At 41.6% G+C, this 18,721-nt stretch overlaps 1 protein-coding gene across 1 annotated transcript in view; it reads left to right on the forward strand.

Annotated features, from left to right (window-relative positions):
- Positions 1 to 18,721, forward strand: part of LOC132975873 (adhesion G protein-coupled receptor A3) — a 198,574-nt gene that overhangs the window by 164,164 nt on the left and 15,689 nt on the right. The window contains exons 15-16 of the mRNA XM_061040715.1: positions 640 to 767; positions 9,672 to 9,795. Coding sequence (XP_060896698.1) covers positions 640 to 767; positions 9,672 to 9,795 — 252 coding nt within the window. The remainder of the gene's footprint in view (positions 1 to 639; positions 768 to 9,671; positions 9,796 to 18,721) is intronic.

Consider the following 18,721-nt stretch of genomic DNA (forward strand, 5'->3'; position numbering starts at 1 on the left):
GCTCACAGTTAGCACAATAAATCGAAGTATTAAGCAGCCGTGTTGTACTTTGAGAGTTTTAATCTGACGCTGTCACAATATGAGCTGGAGAAGTTCCTCTTGTAGAATAAATTACCAAGCAAATCGACTGTGATGTTGATAAGGGCTTAATGAGCGTCTGTTAACAATGAGCGTCTTTTAGAGGCACAAAAAGGGACTTAACTTTTTTCATTTTCATGCCTGGCTGCCATCCATTTTTGTTTTGCTTTTATGTCGGCAGACTAGGAAGCTTATGCTATTGTTGCAGTCAGTCGCTCCGGCTAAGAGTGTCAGCTAAAAGCCTGAAATGCAAAAATGTAAATGCGGAGGGAATAATATTCTCTCGACAGGGCTGTTACTCTTTTATGCTGATTCGAGCGGCCTTCTCACTCCAAGACATTTTTCTTTGACATTCATTTGTATGTTGTTTGCATATCTCGTCAGTGCAGTGTACTGGTGCCTATGCATATGGAGAGCTCCTCATCCTCGTGCTTGGGTGGATCTTTTTGAAAGGCTGTCACAGTGCTTGGCCTGGCTCTCACTCTCTGATTATGTGTTTGATACTGTATTTATGACGTCTGATGTGCGTCTCTCTCTCTCTCTCTGTCTCTGCCTCCTCAGGATCTGAAGAAGGTGCTGTCTTTCCCCCCGTACCCTGGGGAGTTTTTGCACCCGGTCGTGTATGCCTGCACGGCGGTCATGTTGCTCTGCCTCTTCGCCTCCATCATCACGTACATAGTGCACCACAGGTAAGCATGCAGCTCCACCATGTTGACTCTTGAAGTATACATTTTAACCTTAAGCCATTGTAGCTTGTCACACCTTTACAGGACTTCTGGTACTTTTGAATCTGAGCCTAAGTTACATATTTAAATGAGGAAAAGTACCAATGGCTCTGAAATTGCTTCATTTAGTGGCCAATAAAAAAACTGTAATAGCTGCAAGATAATCCTAAGTATCTAATACTCCTGATCTGATTGTAGTTTTTAAGTGTTTGCCAAAATGAAGGACATAAAGGGAACTTTATACTGAAGAGTAAGATGTTTCTTTAACTAATAAATGTCACATTGCTCGATTTAAAGCGTCCAGACTCCATCGACAAATACAGTCTTTTCACCATGAAGAGCAGAGGAGTTGTTTCTAGTCTACTACTGCCAGGTCTTAGTTTGTTTTAAGCTATTTCGTTCCACATTTACATTGTACATTAGTAGATTGACCCAACGTATAACTTGCATGATAAACATGTCACATAAACTAGCTTGTTGAAGCAGCAGTAAACAAGCAACTTCTGTGTCTGCAGGGTAAAATGTCTAATTCTGTCAATGGAAACTGTTAGCTTTTGAAAAGAGCAATGCAACAGCTGGTTCTGGTTCAAATAAAAAACATTTTGTTGTTAAAAAAAGGTATCTGTAAGGATCCTTTCTAGTGTGTTTTCGGGCCTTTAGACCATGGCTATTCAACTATATTGTTCAGGGGGCCAAGTTTACAGAAAGCTAAGGAACCAGGTGCCAGACAAGCAGGCCCACCACAGCAGTACACTGCGTGAAAGCTGTTTTTTCCATCAACAACACAAGCTTGTGATAGGCTGCGAGCACAGGACCAAAGATGTTCTATTAAACGGGAGCGCTCTGCTGTTTTTAACACTTTACTGTGGCAACAATGACAGTCATTCACAAGTTCCCCCCCCCCCCCCGTTTGTTATTGATTTATTTTTTAACTGTAAATAAAACTGATCTGCAGGCCAGTCTAATGTCATCCACGGGCTGGAGATGGCCCCTGGGCCGCCATTTGAGTAGGTCTGCTTTAGCCTAATGAACTGAGCCTGCAGGTGCATTAAAATGACCATTTTTAGTGGATGTAGTGTGATCACAACTGCTTCACAAAAACCATTTATTTCTGAAGTTAATAGATGCTGATTGGGGTCTTCAGTCTGTAACTCTACAGTTGTGTCATTGGTCAGAAGACGGTGCCCTGTGGGTTGAATGAATTTAGCCCAAATGATCAGCAAGCCAAGGGGGCCATGACTCCATTTTACACTATGGAAGTGATTGGAAGAGGATGCTGCAGTGCCTATATAGCGATATCACATATTTTAATTGGGTTTGGTTGCTACTCAAAGGTCCACCAAAATTTAAAACAACTTCTTGAAGAATGATTCTCTCATCTGTATTGTATAATATAGAGGGCGCTTAGCCGTGCTAGCCCATTTATACCGGCCGTCCTTGCTAGTTCTTTCCGTCATGTGTAGAAACAATCAACTGGAGCGATTCCAAAAACCTACCAATTTGTCATTTTGACCCCCAAAAATATAAGAAAAATTTTCATGATTTGAAAATACTGAGATTCAACACATCTATTTACTTCTTCTCTCGCGTATGCAATCTTTCCTTCGTGGTTAAGTTTGTTTTCGAGGCCTCTGTCACAGATCCAACACTGACTGAGCTGTGAGTCAGAAGCTTTGGGCCGTCGTAAAGCACTGCAGCCTGTGTGACTAAGAGGATGTAAAACACACACACACACATGCACGCACACAGGTGTGTATGTAGACGTGTGCTTCAAGCAGTCTGAGCAGAAATATATGCTTCTAATGGATTTCTAAGGGCTTCTCAGGCCACCTTTGTTCCTTTTATTACATACTGAGATGAGGACAGAGGAGGTTCCGTGCGGCTCTTTGACACTGTGGCATCTGTCTCCTCTATTCAGCTTCAAACACACTGGATGCTGTTATTACAGCAAGAGGGAGCCTGACTGGCAGATTATTTCAGCACGCCAATTCATCATCTGTTGTTCCTGTAGATCATCAGTCACTTTATCATGTCGCTGACGTTAATGCGCCATTATTGTAATAGCTCTCCATCCATTTTAACAGAAAAGAAAAAACGTCTCACATGTCCCATTTTCAGAATCAATTGTTCTACTGTAAGAATGAAACTGATGTTTGTCTGAGAGAAATCTTGGGTTGTATTAATGGTTTCCTGTCCTGACTGGGACTCAAATGTAGAACGTGTGCGCCTGTGTGAATGTGCTGCAGCCTCCACTGTTTGCATCCATCTGTGTCACCTGGGCAGAGACAGGGCGCGTCCTTCTGCAGTCAGACACTGATGACAGCATCTGAGCCTCCAAACAGCAGCATCACTTATGTCGTCTGGCACTGCAGTATCGACCGCAGACAAAACTGAAAACTGCAATTTACACAGGAGCAATTCCACAACTGCAGGCGACTTTTGATTCATGTGCAGTAAAAACACACACAGCTGGATGCTCTGCTTGTTTTGTGCAAAAGTTTTTTTTTAGTTGGCCTAAAATCTAGAAGTAGGTCATTTTTTTCTTTCTAACATTATTAAAACAAGACAATGAAAAAAAGAGAACATTTATGATTAACTGGTTTGGAAATTACAATCATACAAATGGTGTGAATAATTGTGATAAAAATAAAGAAGTCATGCAAAATACAAAAATGATAACAAATGCAAAATAACTAGACAAAGTAGCTCCTACAGACTGTATAACACATGGACATAGTTTCAGTGATGTCACTCTTTGGTTACTGAAGCGGACTTTTGAAGCCCAACGAGCCCATCCTAACTTTCTGTCAACCTAGAAACAAGCAAAGAGGTGGAGCTGAGGCGGGATTTAAGCCTCCAAGAGAACATCGACAACGTACCTGCTTGCAGTCGAATCAGTCACATCCCTAATTATTATTATTATTAACACTTCATGAAATCAAAACAGATTAGTTTGAAAAAAATTCAACTCTGTTATATTGGGTGCCTACATAGACTTCAGCTATTCAGAATAAAATAAGTATTTTTAGCAAGCTATACACGTATTTATTCCATCTGTTGACATTTTAATATGGAGTGTGTATGGGACTTCTGGGGCTTTTTGTGCCGGCCTCAAGTGGACACTTGAGGAACTGCAGTTTTTCGCAGGAGGTTGCCACTTCTAGAATCTAGAATTGATACATTAGCAACTTCAAGTTAAACTCCCAAATAACTAAGTCAAGTTAGTGATAATAAATAAGCTGCCTTTCGATATTAAATATATTTTGGACTTTCAACAATGAGAACCCTAGGATCGATGTTGCAAATAGTTTGTTTTTGTGTAGATACCTAAGTGGATAGTTTAAGAAAAATATCATGTTTTGTGTTTAAATTAGTATTAACCTCATTATAAAGGTTACGTAACCTATGTACACAACCAACACAACTAACTTCCAGAAATAAAAAACCTACATTACACTCGTGCATAAGACCTGACCTTTCTGGTTAAATGGCTAAAGCATAACTGGGATACTCTAAAAACCCTGATCTAACCTGGCTACTTGTTCACATAGGAACGCACTCATTCATCATGGAGTGCTCTTCAGAACAAAAAGACATTAATTCCAGCCCAGATTAGAGTGAGAACAAGCTCATATTTAAGATATGAAGCCAGAGCTTTTGTGCTGCATGTGTCAGACTCAGGGGAGGGTTTTAGGCTTTTTTACTTTCACCACCGCTCACATTAACAAACTCCAACACCCCCTCGCCCTCCACAAAGACACTCCCCAGCACTAAAACACATCTGTGTTTAGCAACACTCGAGTTGTGTAGTATCACTCCAGTGGACTGACAGTATCCGAGCTGTGAAGCCGTGGGACTGCGTGTTAAACGGGCAGGATGTGAGGGAGGCTGTTTGAGGATTGGAACAGTAGATTGTTTGAATCTGTCACTTGTTCACGATAGTTCACGAACACACACATGCACACACATGCACACACACACACGTACAGATATATCTGCATGCAGTGCGTGCTGTTGGTTCTTTTCAAGCCAAGATAGCATCTGTTAGTCTGACAGAATCAGGCAGACGGAATCAGACAGATCTGGTTACACTCAGTCAGTCTGATGGAGTTGGTAGATTCAAAGGTCTGGACCCAAACAGAGAATCTGTGTTTGTGGGTGAAATGGTGTTGCATGATGTATGAGCCTTGAAAAGAACACAGTGGTGGGTTTCATGTCTTTGAAACTGGAATCCTTTGAACCCAATTGGTGCCTTTTTATTCTTAAAATATTCCCATGTTAAAACTCAAATACACTGATGTTCTCTACATATTGTTGGAATAAAAGGAATTCTTCACTGGTCATGGGAGGGGGAAGAAGACAGAAAGTCTACTTAAAATTCATGTAAAAAATGTTGGTTTTTTTTTGTAGTTTTCATTGGCAGCCAAAATAAATCCATGATCCCAAATTGTAACTTTCTGTTTAAGTTACTGATTTAAAGGAGGGAATTCTGCAGTATCATATTGGTGCATAAATATAAATGGGCTTGCTGGCCGCAACAAAGCTGTGTATCAGTTGGTAGAGTCGGTCGTCTCTCAACTAGAAGGTCGGGGGTTCGATCCCCAGCTTGTGCTGCAACATGTCCGATGTGTCCTTGGGCAAGACACTTAACTCTGAATTGCTCCTGCACTTCGTCTGTGGCTTATGAATGTGTATGAATTGGATTAGTAACTTCTGATTGTCTCTTTACACAGCAGCCTCTACCGTCAGTGTGTGAATGTGTAGATGTGACCTGCGGTGTAAAAGCGCTTTGAGTAGACAGAAGACTAGAAAAGCACAATACAAGCACAAGTCCATTTACCATTTACAACATTAAAAGGATTTTAAAATACTAGTGATGGTTTTGTAATGACTTTCGTTCCGATCACCTAAAAGTTATCATACTTTTAGGTTTTCTATGGGACCATAACAGTCAAGGAACATAATAGCAAGAAATACAGGACAACTTTTCTTGTTACTTATTGAACTCTTAGGGCATACTGTATAGGCTTATAATTACAGGATTAGAGTTAGCCCACTGCTGACTGACTGGCTTCTGTTTACACCAAGGCATGCTGGGAATCTTGTAAAATCACAATTGTCTTCTCATTGATCCCATAACAATGGGGGAAACTATCCCCACATGTCGTGCATAAACCTGTACAAAGGGGGACGGAAACAGAACCTGGTCTATGTGTTGCATTATCAGCATGTATGTTTCATTTAGGTGAAAAATGTTGACGATAACAACCCCCCCCCCCCGAAAAACAAGACAGTGATAACTTGTAGAGCTGAGCGATAATCTCAGCTTTAATTGAATCATAACAACAATACTATGCTGCTGCCTCATGTTGTTTTACAAAATCATATATTTCAGCAATAAAATAAGATACTTAAAGGGGCTCTGAAGGCACTTGTAGGAAAAATATAAGAGACAATTATCACCAGACTGAGCTCTAGCTCAGTATCTTACATCTTACTACTTTTCTGTTTTGGTTCAGACTCACAGCTCAGTGTCACTATCAGCTGGAGCAGACACAAAGCAAACAAGTAAACATTACCCTCTGTTCACCACTTCACACCATAGACTGTAAGAAATATGGACGTAGCTGCAGTGACGTCACCCTTTGGTTTCTGAACAGCCGGTCTAAGACCAATGACAGTCACCATGTTGGAAATGCTTTCTCCACATATCTTCCAATCAGTCTGGAAACAGGCTAACAGGTGGAGCTTGGGCGGGCATTGAGCCTCCTGGAAAACAGCTGCGAAGCGTCCACCTGTCAGTCAAATTCACAATGACCTCAATTATGCATATTTACATTTAACTCTAAACAAAATCAAACCAGAGGAGTTATGAAAAAATGAACCCCGTACAGAGTGAACTGATAAAGACATGTTTGTTTCTACTGTAAAAATTGACATTACAGATATTTCCAAATAGACATTCAAGGAGCTGTAGTTTTTTACGCACATTGGCATTGGCTTCATTTTCAACACCTGAGGTTGCTGCTTGCGTCAGACTGACATAGTTTTTTTTTGCTAGCTTGTGAAAATGGCGCAGAAACTAGCAGCTTAAGCAACAGATATGTCCCTTTAGAGTGGAGACCTTTATAATCTAGTATGTAAATTCCCCTATGGTTAAAGGGTTGCTAGGTGTTATTGAACACAAGTTATATGTTTGTCTATGTCAAATGTGCAGTATACAGGTTTATTTGAACATTATTACAAAACTCCAGCCATGATCATGCCAGAGATAGCAGTGATGCTACATTTAAAGTCAAAAACAGACAGATTAGAATAATGTTCTCATCTTTATGCATTAGAAAGAGAGGGCTTAGCCCAACTAGCCCATTTATACCAGATCTGTACATTTGTATTCAAATGTGCAAAACACAAGCAAACAAATCAAACATTATCTCACACATCAATATATGACTTTGGCTTATTTTTTGGATATTTAATAAGACAGCATAGTATTGTTGCTTCATTTCCTCCGTCATAATAAGCATGAAACCTCTTCTATATTTCTCTGTAACAGCTCTGCTTCCTCTGGTTTATGAGACCCACTGAGGTGTTTGGAATGTGTCCTCCACCTATGAAACTAGCCATTGTATAATGTGTCATATTATACTGTCCATGGCTTTATCGTCCCGTAGGCTCAGAGGTGGGTGCAGTGTGGAGAGAGCAGATGAGGGGACAGTTGTTTCCCCCTCCCACCCTCAGGGAGGTGGTTGCCAGGTTAATGTACTTGACCCAATGAAAGCCCAAAGCTGAGCCTATGAAAACCCCCTTCCAGGGAGGCCAGGAGCTGGCCTGATTTATGGCCTCTTTGCTGGATGGAGTTCAGCACTCAGGCTGCAATGGAGGTATCCACAGCAGCAGCTTTAACTCCCCCCTCCCACACACACACACACACACACACACACACACACACACACACACACACACACACACACACACACACACACACACAGAGCGGTGGAGCCCGGCCCCAGACACGCCTCACAGCTCACTGCTGAGCCACCGCTTCATCTACAGTTGGCTCACGTGCAGCTGGGGCTCCGCTCCTCCATTTTGGGGAGTGGAGATTTCCAGCTCTGGGTTATATAATTCCAAATGGTGACAGTGACTGTATCGATGAAAAGCAGCGAGCTGACGCTGGAAAGCACTTGAACAAGGTCTGTTAATATGTTAGTATTGTCTGACCTATTTAGCCGAGATTCTAACAGCTGGATGAAGACAGTGATGTGGGTTAAGTGCCCTGCCCACGGCTGTGAACTCCCTCCCCCCCCCCACTCATCATATACACTCCATAATGGAGATGAGTGCATAGTTTTTACATTGTGAGAACTTCAATTGGTGCAGCCAACTGAAAACAATCCCTTTTTATTTCATCATCAAACCAGCAGAGCGATCCCTATTTTGGTTCATATAGCCCTGCATGTACTGTACGGGTGAGTGAGAGTGTGTGAAAGAGTGTGTGTAGGGATGTGTAGGACACACTGAGTGCTCTCCAAGAATCAGTAGTAACTCTGAGCCTGCAGGTCCATCAATCTAAATTACATTTTTACAGTTTGTTGGAAGTGTTACACTTCAGTCGACTGAGGATTTCAATTATTCTTAGCCTCCTTAGCAAAAGTATTTTTCCCTGTTAACAGTCTTTGACCTTTTCCATGTCTTTAAACTGATACTTAAGAATGAATTCTATCACTTTCTCTCATTTCTGAAGACTTTAAAGTTAATATCTGTAAACAATATCTTCTGAAAGTTCAATGCCAGTTAACCAAAAGACACCCAGGGTATGTTGAACTCTCTTCATAGTACAGGCGTTCATTGTAACGGGACGTGTCTTGTCAAGGCGGCCGCCATGATAGTCCGCCATGCCAGACAAAATGTTTATTGTTGTCGTGGAAACATAGTATGTTGCGTCAAAGACCGCTACATAAGGAAGCGTGAGCTGCTTCTGAAAGCTGCCGTACTGTTGCTGCTGTTTAAGAATGTCAAGTAAATTATACTCGGATACATCGTCTGTAAACATATTTCTCTTCCTCAGGTCGGTTTCACCTGTTCGTCTTGACTGCGGTCAACACAGAGTTGACGGGGTGGGGGGGAGGCCTTGCTAGCCTCTACTTCATCTTTTATTCTTCTAGTATTGATGGAGAGCCTCCTGGTAGTGTCTGTGTAGCTTTCCTAAGATATAAAGAGGTACTATTGTTCTAATATAGTAAGTTAGTTAAAGTGACCATGAGTAATGTTTGCTGACACTGTACCTTTTGTTTTTGGCTCTTCCTCTTGTAATGTTCAAGTTTCAGTCAGACAAAGACAAATTAACAAACGGTCTCTTTAACAAAGCTTGGTGAAAATAGTTTTATACAATTCAATGTATTTACAACAGAAACACATTTGGATTGAAATATTGATTGATTGATTGATTGATTGATTGATTGATTGATTGATTGATTGATTGATTGATTGATTGATTGAAAATAAAATATGCCCTAAATAATAAAAAAAAAAAAAAATTGATTGATAGGATCATGTTGACTCAGCTTTCAAACATTTAAAAGAGTGGGCCAAGGGTAAAATGTTTTGTGGACTTTAAAATGTTCCATTCAGCACATGTTAAGGCTTGTTGGCTCTACTCAAACTCTTCGAGCCGCAGTCTCCTGGTTGTTAATCTATATGGCACAAAAGGGCAATCCCTACTGAACGTATAAAAGTCCTGTTTATATCAAAAATGATGTGAGTGATGGGCGATGTACCTTGATCTTGACATGTTCATACATCACTGTTTAGTTTGGTTTGTCCCTGCTAATTCTTTAAATCTTGTTGTTGGTTTTTTTTCTGCAGTGCGATCCGGATCAGTCGGAAAGGATGGCATATGCTCCTCAACTTCTGCTTCCACACGGCTCTGACCTTTGCTGTGTTTGCCGGCGGCATCAATCGAATCAAATACCCCATCATCTGTCAGGCAGTAAGTGCATTCCCTTCTCATTCATCCCCACTCTCCAAGCTTTTCACAAAATTGATTATGAATGTCCACTCAGGTGTTGGAGACGAGGGATCTGAGTGCAGTATATGGTTGTAAAGTAATGTAGCTTTTAGTATTTTTCATGCTTCAGCTGCATGTATGACCTTCTCGCTCTGTTAGTTATAGGGTTTGCTCTATGAGCAACAATGATTCAGGCTCCTGGCATGCACTTTCTCTGTGTGTGTGTCTAATATGTTCTGTACTTTAAGAAGGGTTAGATCTTGTGTACCAAGAAGAACGAAGCAGTCATTGTATGGTCTCTAAATGCCATAGATCGGGTGCCTTGATTAGCCGAAATGGGCCGAACACAGATTTATCGTACCACTATTTGCACCAACATGGAACCTTTTTTCTTCTTAACATGCTGTATAATGCAGAGGCTGCATGTAGGTTCAGTGGTCAGTGCTGTCGCCTCACAGCAAAGAGGTTACTGGTTCGAATCTCCCCATTGGATGAGATCTTTCTGTGTGGAGTTTGCATGTTGTTCCTGTTCATGCGCGGGTTCCCTTAGGGTACTCCAGCCTCCTCCCACAGTCCAAAGACTTACTCATTAGGTAAAAAGGTGACTGTAAGTTGTAAGGAGAGGATGTGAGTATGAATGATTGTTTGTGTCTGTATGTCGTCCCTGTGTTTGACTGGAGAACAGTCCAGAGTGACAGCTGGGATAGGCTCCAGGCCCCCCCGGGGTCCTGAAAGGGATAAGCGGTATAGATATTGGATGGATGGATATAATGTAGAAACCATTGCATGGGGTTATTTAGAAATGGTGTTGTTATGTAGTTTTGCCAGCAGAATGTAGGCCTTCTCTAAATCTATAGTCTTTAGTTTCATGTGTAGCAGAATCTGTCAGCTGGACTGAGCTGAACAGCTGGTGGCCTGCTCAAGAATTCAACTTGACAATGGTTAATCTTCTTGAATATTTATTTGTTAGAGTCATATCAGTGCAAAATCCACATATTTCAGACACTTTTCATTCCAATTAATACAAATTTGGATGCTATTTGTCGAGTATAGGCGCCCCATGTACAGAGGCTACAGTCCTCATCCGGTCCGTCCTGGTTGCAGACTCCCAGACCTATGATAGGATAGGATAGGATAGTACTTTATTGATCCCCTGAGGGGAAATTCGGGCGTTACAGCAGTACAGACAAGAAAGCTCACAAATACACATTAAACAGAATAGATAAGATAAATAAAAATAAATAAAAATAAAAATAAAAAAACAGGGGGTATATACAGTACAAAATGAGTGATGAAGTTAACTGGGGGGAATTGAGAATTGAGGCAGTATTTGCATAGAATGACAAGATAAAGAGACAAGTGATGATTAAAGTGACTTGGTATGATCACCTGACGCTGACCTGACGCTGTTTGATGCATGTCATCCCCCCCTCTCTCTCTCTCCCCCAAATTCATGTCTCTCTTTCAAGCTGTCCTTTCTAATCAAGTCAAAAATGATCTCAAAGAGAAAAAAAAATAATAATCAGCAGCCATATTGTTAATTGCTAAAAAAAATATATCTAAAATCATATCCTTGTCGGCTTAATTAAAACAATAAGATATCCCTGGGGTCAATATGGCAGTGGCCATATTGCTGTTTAAAAGATATACAGATGACACTGATATCTGGAGCACTTGTGTACACTACAGTCTCTCAGTGGTTTCACTCATGCACAGCTCTAACACAGGGCTCGGGGCCGGTCCGATGTGTCAGTGCTCAGCAGTGTTTGAAATTTCTCACCAAAGCACGTTAGCCTCTGTGGTTAACCCTTTATGTTGGCCAGGCTAGCGGCATGTTTCTACTGATGTTGATCCGTCAGTCGTTTACTTTTCATTCTTTCACACACAAAACTTTTTCACCTTCACCCTGAATTTTTTCTGCCAGTCGCAGAGTACAAATTTCGGATCTCTGGAGGTTAGGCATGACTTAAAAAAGAATGACACGGCAGTAGTGGATGAAGCAACAGAGTCTGACACAACTTTTCCCTGGATATCAATGCTGAGTGTAGTTTGACTAATTCACAATTTCAACAACCGAGCAGATACGAATAGAACGGAATCAAAACGATCGCAGATTATAAACGTAACCACCCTCCACTTCGCTCGCAATGAAATTCCCTAAACGTTTTTTGTTGTGTTCTCACATTAGCTCACCCTGACTTTACTGGGAACATTTTTCTACCGGGCAGGTGGGAAAATGTCATCTGCATAATGTCGGCGTAAAAGCTTTGAGTGTTTGTTTTCACACATTCATCTTACTCTTATAAATGTATGTAGGATTTTATCACAAGTTTGAAAGCACCATTACTTTCACTTCCATTAAACTTCTGTATAGATTATTATATACATGTGGATTAAAAAAAAATGTTTATGCCTTTATTTGGAGACATGACAGTGGATAGAGTCAGAAATCATTTAGAGAGAGAGTTGGTCAAAGAAGCCATGGGTCGCATTCAAACCTGGGCTGCATGCTTGGAGGACAACAGCCTCTGTACATGGGCTGCACTCACAAACCACCAGGCTACCACCGCCTGACTTCAATTGCAAAAGATTCTTTCCTGCTTGTTTCAGCTGTTTGCCACGCAATGACAAATACTCGACCTTTAGTCTGCAAAATATAAATAGACAAAGATTAAAACATGGCAGTTGAAAATCTCTGTGGATCGTCTCAGAATTTCATTACACAAAAAAAACTGTCTACTTCTGTGCACGGTGATGGATGAAGGAGAGCCAGTCACCATTTTGTGATGCAGCAGTGTGTCCCTGCAGTTGGACTTTCCGACCCCTCTGCAATCAATGTGTGGTCACATGGGTGGTGCCTCCATCTCTGCAGCCCACAGTAACAAATGACTTAGTGAGACTTGAGGAGGGACGTGGAGATTTGGGATGTCAGAGCAGATTTAGAAACGGGTCAGAGAAAGGCTTTCTTGCCCGCTGGTACCTCACTATTTTTAGGTTGCTGAACAGCGAGAATGGAGTTGAAACAAGTAGGGCTTTGCATTTTAACCTATAAAACTAAAAATCCCGAAGGCTCAAATCATTATTTTAGATCTGTGACAACATTTCAGGATCTGAGGTTGACTATTTCTGACAAGCAAGATGCGTCCTTTACATGCATGGCTTTCTTTAAGCCACCAAACTCCACTGACAAAAACAGAAAATGATCTTGCAGGACACAGGATCTGCTAGACTAAACAAGTCTAAATCAGTTTGTTTGTTTGCCTGATTGTGTTTCCCAAAGGTGTTGTGATGGATCTGATGTTACCATTCACAATGTTACACAATAAAACAAACTAACTGGCCAACCAAGGCAGCAGCAGCAGACCAACAAATCAAGGATTATGCAAGTAAAATGACTGTTTTTATCAAAGGAGCCTTTTGGCTTTAAAAGGGTAATGTAATGGCTGTTTTAAATCAAAGGTCCATCTCTGCAGAAATCATTTCTGTAATGTTGCCAGACATTTAGAGTAACAATCCAAGCCGGTCAGTGTCAAAAACAAGAACGTTTCATGGACATATACTCTGATCAGGCTCATTTGCTGACAAGGGTTTGCAGTCATTGTGAGCTGTTTTACGAGCTGCAGGCTGAAGCAATCTACTGGAGCAGTTCAAAAAAGGTGTTTAGACAAACTAGTCATTTACACAACAACACATGTAAAAATAGGATCTAGGTTAAAAATACCCAGTTTCCCCTTTAACTGGAATGTTTTGTTTGTGGAAAGTGACAGATGAGCAATCTTAAAAATGTTTTAGGTCAGAGGTTTTCAATCGAGGCGCGACTCCCCTCGGGGGGTGCCGGCGGACTTCAAGGGAGGTGAAGCATGAGAAAATATAAAAACCAAAAAGAGAACAAGATGAATAATCTGGTTAGCTAACTTCTTAGATGTGTGAGGGTTGATTTAGAGAGAGAGAGAGAGAGAGGAGACAGATACTGGAGACAGCACAAAGGAAGGACAGTACGACCATGACTGTATAAAGTTTGTAACAATGGAGCAACATCAGTACCAATACATCAGAATCCAGTGGGTCCTTTGCAAAGGGGGACTTGCTAATGACAGTATGAGATGATGTAAACTCTGGTGTCTGGAGGCCAAGCAACCAAATTTGGTTACAAAGTTACAAATGTTTTGTTGATAGAAAGCTGAAGGCATTGCGGTCACAGATCTGTAGTTGTAGAGGTGTAATATGGACTTGAATGGAAAGATGTGATCAACTGTCTCTTCGGTACTTTTACCTGTTTGTTGAGTCTGAACTCACATCTCTTTAAAAAGGCTTTAAAAGTGTTCATCCCCTTCACCTCATCTTACCTGTGTGAGTGTGTTTTTCTAGGTCAAAAGCAAGTTCTAGTCAAGGCTGCAGGGGGAGGATGATCTGCGTAATCTATGTCTACAGTCCATTGCCCCTTTATGACATACAGTATGCTCTGAAAGACCCCAACTCATTGTTTCCACTAAATTGGAGTTGAGCATAATAACAAGGCGATATTGGCAATAATGTTTTTGCCTAAAGAATAAATGAAAGTGATTCATGTTTTAGTGAGACAGTGATATGTGAAGCAGCGGTGTGCATCATGCCCATCATTTCCTGTCTCTCTTCAGATGTGCTATCCAATAAAGGAAAACATGCCCCCAAAAAGTAACTTTAATGATGAACTTAAGCTTATATAACACTGTTCAAGTCCACTTAGAATGCTTATTACGCTTCATGTCACAGTCATCCATTCACACCACATTCTCACACTGATAGCAGAGGTTGCTTTGTAAAGTATCCATCAGAATAACTAATCCCATTCATACACATTTACATGCTGCTGACGAGTCGGGTTTAAGTGTCTTGGCCAAGGACACTTCGGCATGTGACTGCAGGAGCTGGAAATCTAACCCCTACTTACCGAATAAGAGTCAACGGACTCTACCACTGAGCCACAGTGGACATTTAAAAAATCAAGATAAAGAGATTGGGCAGGACATTTTATGTTGTTTCAGGAGAGGCTATCTTTCGCACAATATTCAAACCCCTGTTTTAGGTCGTCGACGGGAAGGTCTGTGCCAGAAAGACAGAAAGTAAATATTTAAGATTGAAAAGTTGTATTTTTTTCCACACAGTTGTTAAGGCAGATGTTCCTGTTGGACTCCATCTCTAGTTGATTGATAGCTGAACTTGTCCATGGTGCGAGCATGAAACATCAGCTTGAGGAGAGCATCCTGTCCTGTCAGCTCAGCTCAGCGTGGACTTTGTATGCAGCCAAAAAGAGATTGATGTACACTCCAGTTCTCCAGTTCACTCCGAGTATAACCTGCCGTCACTCACTCCCTCGTCTCCATCATTGCACCCTGTTAGCTCCCTTTAAAGTGAGCTGCGGCACGTGTGGGACTCTGCTGCCTCTTCTGCTGTCACCAGCGCTTTGGGAGGCTCCTTATCCAGAAAGACTCCACCCCGATATGCTCAAATTCAGAGCGCCATGTTTCATACCAGACGTCTTTGCATGAGCTGCCTTGAGGAAGCCTCTGTGACAGGAAGGCCTGTAAGAAGTCAACGCTCGAGTCACATCCGTCGAGTCTTCCTCCACTACTGCAAGTGACAGAGAAAGAGTTGATGCTTGACGTAAGATGCAGCTTCCCTCAGTCATCTGCTCCCTGCCTTAAACATCATATTAATAACTTGACCATAAATATTTGACTCTTCACTCAGCTGATCTTATGTTTGGGATCCAGAGCTGTAATACCCTGCTGCATCCCAACTTCAAGGTATACCAGAGTTATGTAAGACAGCAAACTATAACAATTAAAAAACAAATAAAAAAATAAAAGCAATAAACATGCAAAATATACAGATCAAAACAACTCTGTTGTTTGTGTACATTTTGTCTCCATTTTACATTGTTCTGCAATTCTTCATTGATCTGATTTTGAAAAACGGTGCCTTCATAAGTTTGTCTCCTTATTGTGATGTCAGTTCTTGAGGCGTCTCTAAACTTCTGTCTTTCTTTTCCGGCTCTGTTTAGCGGTGGCGAGCATTTACAAGTTACTGTGGCGGGGCTCATTTGAGCTGAGCTTTCTCTGCCATCCTGTGGTAGACGTGGAATAACCTCCCGCAGTGGTGAAGTGCTTTGAGTGCGAGCGAGAGTAGAATACGCACAGCGAGGCATTTGATAGCTACCTTTTCATCCGGACCACATTGCAGTGTCAGGTGGGAGTTTTGACAGGATCACAGAAGTTAGAGATGACGGCTCCTTTTCTGTCTTTTTTATCAGAGCACATGATTTACTGACTGCTGTCTTGATGTAAAGAGCATTTTAATGAACATTAGAAATAGTGTATGCTGGATGACATTACCAACCCTACCCTGAGATGTGAGTAAGTGTGCTCTGTGTGTAGAGTTTGTTCTTAGCTTTTAACAAACCGCAGATAAGAAAAAACTTTGGTGAATGTCAGAATTTTCTTAAACCTTTTTAACAGGACAATGCAAACAACAGTGTCCCCCAGGGCGGCTGTGGCTCAATTTGTAGAGTCAGCGTATGAATGTGTATGCATGGGATTAGCTAATGCTAATGGTCACTTTACATACTGTTGCAGCCTCTGCCATCAGTGTGTGAATGTGTAGGTGCGACATGCGGTGTAAAAGCGCTTTGAGTAGTCAGAAGGTTAGAAAAATGTTTTACAAGCTCAAGTACATTTACCATTCACCTTGTATAGCCAGTGTTAATTTTCCAGCTGTTAACTCTAGCAGTTAAAAGCACTAATATTTATTTTTGAACAATCTCTGTGTTGCCATTTTGATGATAATACAACTGGAGTTTTAAGTTGATCATAAAGCAAGGAGGTAAGGGATTCAAATGTTCATTAAAATTCTGATGAATTTCAATGTGGTTAAAAGGACAGTCCAGATGGACATGGCAACCAAAATGTTGTCCTTTGTAGTTTCTTAAAAGTCTGATGTATAAAGCATTAAAAACACAGCATAAATAAACCTTGTTGTTGCACCATAAGTTGAGAAAGTGGTCCTTTTAAAACCCCCTGAAGGCTTTGTGTCCTGCAGTGTCAGTTTCGGGTGCTGCAGGCTTGTATTGCTCTCCTCTCGCTCTTGCTCTTATTTAGCATTTATTCATTCATCTAATTTTATCCCCGTGGCCAATGAATGTTTCTTGCTGCTCCTCCTTTAACCGATCACTGCTAACAGGGCGACTCTCTGCAGATTTGGGCCGGAGCCCAGATGGTGCCGCGCTGCTCCTGTGGGATGGAGTCCGGCCCCAACACACACCATTTGGGATAATTACAGCACTGCTCGAGGAGATGCACACACACGTTCAAATGTACACACACACTGTGCCGGCTGAGCTCTGCTGTACTCCCCCCAATCATCCCACCTCCGCTCTATACACACACACACACACACACTCCTCCCAGGGGGACACATAAGTACATGCTCTCCCTCCGACAGAAGGAACTTCAAGGAGCTTTGAAACTAGCTCTGGCAGCTCTCGCAACACTTCAAGCACACACTCCCCACCCCCTCCTCCTTTACCATCCCCACCTGCATCCTATACTCATCTTCCTCCTTTCTATCTGTGTGTGCCACTCTTCAGTCTTACGCCGACACCACCACCACCACCACCACCCACTGTGGCACTGTAGCTCTGCCTCTTCCGATGTCTTTACGGCCTCAAAGTCAGCTCTGATCTCTATTTCTATCTCTCTCCAACGACGTCGTTTTGTCATTGATTTGAGCAACCCCTCAGCTGTCACTCTCTGCTGGCACATATTGCAGCACAACGTACAGCGTGTCCTCGTTTCACCTCGCCTCACCTCAGTCCACCCAAATCTGGCTTAGACATCTCAGCTGATTGTTCAGTGAGTGTGACCGGCATTAAATAACCTATTAATTTAGCACAGAACTTTGTTAAATGTGACCTAGATCTGAGGTTACATCCAACTGTCAGCTTATAGATGCTTCACAGAGGCTTTTCTCATTAGTGGGCCACTGTGAAATTAGTGGTGATGGCAAAGGCTGGCTCGAGACGTTACAGTATATGCAGTGATTTGCTTTGTGCTTCCACTGGATCCAATTTGAGTGTTCCTGAGCTCTTCTTTTTTTTCCCTCCCACATGTAAAAAGCTTCCGGTAGACTGGTTACTTATGCATCAAAAACAGTAGGGAGCCAATATAATGAATATGCGTACAGAAGTGAGCTCTGAGGGACTTTTGATTTTAGAATTGTTAGTATATGCTAAAATTGTTAAACAATTCTTCTGACGGGGAAAGTGCTACACTTCGCTCAAGCTGCATTGAACCTTTGTAAAAAGTCTTCTTGCTTTTTAAATGAAGTCACTTGCACACATTCTTCTAATTACCAAAAGAAGTTTGATTGCTTCTAAATTTCTCATGAACGAGTGAAGTGCTCACTGTAAAAATAGCAACACATAAATAAGAGCAAAGACAAACACTCAGGGACAGTTCTTTCCTCCACATCTTCACAAACTTTAATCTTCTGTTTTCTACCTTTAAAGTGGCAGGTACTGTTGAGCTGTTTTGGTGCTATATGATATGATTGTTGGTGGTTTTTTGCACTGGGGAACACCGTCACACACAGCTCATGCATTGCTGCAGTGACACATCAAAATAATCTCCTCTTTTTTTTGGATGCTAAAAACTGTTGTCTGCAAATAGACTCTGAAAATGATGATGACATCGTTAGGTCTCAATTTCTATATTACTGGGAAATGTGTCACATGCATGAAAAAGTGTCCATTTATTTGTGCTTTCCCACATGCGTAAAAACTCCTGAAAATATGTATAAATGCAAAGAGCCAAGTTGTTCACTCCGATATTACCTGGAGTTATTCCTGTCAGCCCCGCAGTCACTTTTCCGC

Source organism: Labrus mixtus, chromosome 6 (genome assembly GCF_963584025.1).
Source record: "Labrus mixtus chromosome 6, fLabMix1.1, whole genome shotgun sequence".
NCBI lineage: Eukaryota > Metazoa > Chordata > Actinopteri > Labriformes > Labridae > Labrus > Labrus mixtus.